The 3344-nt window shown below is 47.2% G+C and overlaps 1 protein-coding gene across 1 annotated transcript; it reads left to right on the top strand.

Annotated features, from left to right (window-relative positions):
- Positions 1-1043: 1043 nt before the first annotated feature.
- Scg2 (secretogranin II) lies at positions 1044-2897 on the top strand. The gene has a single exon (XM_013038125.1). The coding sequence runs from the start codon at positions 1044-1046 to the stop codon at positions 2895-2897; it is 1854 nt and encodes a 617-aa protein (XP_012893579.1).
- Positions 2898-3344: the final 447 nt, after the last annotated feature.

Below are 3344 nucleotides of genomic sequence, written 5' to 3'. Positions count from 1 at the left end.
GACACAGGCATAAGACAAATGGAATCTGAGCACTCTCAAGTTTAGAAATAGACTAGTTAAGTAAACTTATGTTGGTTCCAAAGCATCTGTTTATTTACTATACACTCGTGAATAATGATAAAAAGTATAATCATTATTTCTTTTAAGATAATTATAATAAAAGCACAAGAAGGAACAAGGAACAAAAAGTTTTAAACCAGTTTATTATTTTAGCATGCTTACAGAGAAAGGAATTTCATTGATTTAGCCTAGTAGCTGAGGTCCAGGAAGGCATAAATTCTGCGGTTTATTAATTGGTAATTGGATTTAATGTGAGAGTGAGAACAAACTATTTCTGAAAAACAAATGTGACTAGGTTTCATGGTGAAGGCGGTCAGTATAACGGGCTAAAGTGCAAGGTTACATAATTATATTTATTAACATTGTCATCAATGGGTTTCTACAACGAAATTAGATAAGTCTGCAATCTTTATTAATTGCTATTTGTACTACAAATCTTTTATTTTAATTTAATTTTTGTCTTTAAGTAGTTGTACAAAAGTATTGCCATTCCACAAAATGCCATGAACTCTGTAATCATAGGTCATAATTATGCATATGCATATTTAAAACATTTAACATAACATATTTAAAAACCTTATTTAGCCAATGATTTTAAATAATTATGCTATATGAATAGAAAAAAGTATTTTTTTTTACTAAAAAGGAACAACATATGCTAAAAGGAAACTTCAAGTTTTTTAAGTGAGAAATAAAATTTGAGAGGTCTGATGTCAGTGGGATTTTTTTTTGGTGACAGATGAACCAAGTGAATGCTACAGAAGCTCGAAGGAAATGGGCAAAGGATTTGCTAAAGATTCCTATGATTAGCTCGTGAGGATCATAAAGGAACTAATAATACTCCTAGCCTTAACCTGAGTGAAATTACCTCTGCCACTGTTTCTTTCTTTCTAGCCCTTCCATTTCTTTTGCTACAGTGGCTTCTAGTGTGTCTCACTTGTGCTAACTCATGTTTTCTATGCTTTAAGGAAATCTTGAGAAACATGGTAGACGCTAAGACACCCCGGCTGGGAGCCTGTCTCTCTCTGATCCATTTAATCGTCCTCATCTCTGGAGCTCACGCCGCCTCATTTCAACGCAGCCAGCTGCTTCGGAAAGAGCCAGACCTCCGATCGGAAAATGGCCCCAAGTTACCGAATCCTGAAATGATCAGGGCTCTAGAGTACATAGAGAAGCTCCGACAGCAAGCCCACAAAGAGGAGAGCAGCCCCGACGACGGCCCCTACCCAGGCGGCGTCTCTGGTCCTTTCCAGCCCAAAGAGAACGGCGGCGGCGAGGACAGCCGTCTGCCGGAGAGCTCCAGGGACTCGCTGAGTGAGGAGGAGTGGATGCGGATCCTGCTGGAGGCCCTGAGACAGGCTGACGACCCTCCCCAGCCGGCTCCCAAGGACAGCAAGGCCTACGCTTGGAGCATCCCGAAGAGCTTCCCGGCGGACCTGATGGAGGACTACGAGCCGCAGCCGCAGTGGCCCGAGAGGAAGCTCCAGCGCCTGCGGCTCCCGGGGCTGTACGAAGAGCCGTCCCGGGACAACCCCTTCAAACGCACCAACGAGATCGTGGAGGAGCAGTACACCCCGCAGAGCCTGGCCACGCTGGAGTCTGTCTTCCAAGAGCTGGGCAAACTGACCGGGCCCAACAACCAGAAACGAGAGCGCGTGGAGGACGATCCGAAGGCGCTGTACACGGGCGACGAAGATGACCTCTACAAGGCCGGCAACCTGGCCTACGAAGACGTGGTGGGCGGGGAAGACTGGAACCCCATCGAGGAGAAAATCGAGGGCCAAGCCCAGGAGGAGGCGAGGGACAGCAAAGAGAACACCGACCAAAGAGAACCGATCAACGAAGAAACCAAGCGCGCAGCGCAGCCCGGGCTCCAGGAGGAGGAGCAGCTGTCCGGGGACGCCTCCAAGGTGCTGGCCTACCTAAAGAGGTTAGTGAGCCCCGCGGCCAGTGGCAGGCCCCAGACCGGCCCGACGGGGGACAGGCCAGCCAGGCTTCTGCAGAAACCCCTCGACTCCCAGTCTATTTATCAGCTGATCGAACTCTCGAGGAATCTGCAGATGCCCCCCGAAGACTTGATCGAGATGCTGAAGACCGGAGAGAAGCCCGTGGGCTTGGGGGAGCTGGACCAGGAGCTAGACCTTCCCGTGGACCTCGAAGACGTCGCGGACGCTGACCTTGACCATCCAGACCCATTCCCAAGTAAGATGCTTTCCAAGGCTGGGTACCCCCAAACCCCCGGGCGCGCCTTGGCCGAGGCCTTACCCGATGGGCTCAGTGTGGAGGATGTTTTAAATCTGCTGGAGATGGAGAACGCTGCCAATTCCAAGCCACCGTATTTCCCCAATCAATACAGCCGCGATAAAGGTCTGGCGAGGCTCCCTTACGGTCCCGGAAAACCTCGAACCAACCAGCTTTCCAAAGCTGCCTGGATGCCCGAGGTTGAAAACCAACAAGAACTCTATGAGAATCTGAACGACAAGGACCAAGAGTTGGGAGAGTACTTGGCCAGGATGTTAGTGAAATACCCCGAGATCATGAATTCCAACCCCGTGAAGCGAGGGCCCATTCCTGACTCTTCCGAAGATGACCTTCTGGAAGAAGAGCAGTTGGAGCAGGCCATCAAAGAACACCTGAGCCAAGGCAGCTCCCAGGAGACTGATAAAGTGGCCCCGGTGAGCAAGAGGTTCCCTATGGGCCCCCCGAAGAATGATGACTCCCCGAACAAACAGTACTTGGATGAAGATCTGCTCATGAAAGTGCTGGAGTACCTCAACCAAGAAAAGGCTGAGAAGGGAAGAGAGCATGTTACTCAGAGAGCCATGGAAAATATGTGAGCAGCTCTCTTGAATGGCCCCATGTCCCCTCTTCCCAGCCCAGGTGAACCCTTGATTTCTCCTTAGTGTGTTGACTTCTTTCCTGTTAACACTGTACTACCCTTTAAATGATGTACAGGCAGATGGCTCCAGGTAATTGGGGAATCTGCTTCATTTACTCTGCGATGTTCTCTTGTATGTGGATTTGTGTAAATGTTATGACTCCCGGATTAAAAAAAAATTCTGTCCTTTATTCAAGAAAGATATCTATGATAGTGTTTAATAGTGCATCTAATGGCCGTGGCATTGCTAACGTTCATACATGATAAAGAGTGTCCTATAATTCTCTTGGAAGTTTTTAATATTTATTGAACTATTTTGTTACTGTCTGTAGTGTTTTGTGGAGTACTGGAGCAAAAAAAAATCAATAAAGCATTATAAATATGTAGTTTTATTTATAAGGTCTTT

Source organism: Dipodomys ordii, unplaced genomic scaffold (genome assembly GCF_000151885.1).
Source record: "Dipodomys ordii isolate 6190 unplaced genomic scaffold, Dord_2.0 Scaffold1, whole genome shotgun sequence".
In the NCBI taxonomy this organism is placed as follows: Eukaryota; Metazoa; Chordata; class Mammalia; order Rodentia; family Heteromyidae; genus Dipodomys; species Dipodomys ordii.
The sequence above is the reverse complement of the archived record's forward strand: the minus strand, read 5'-3'. Positions and strand labels throughout refer to the sequence as shown.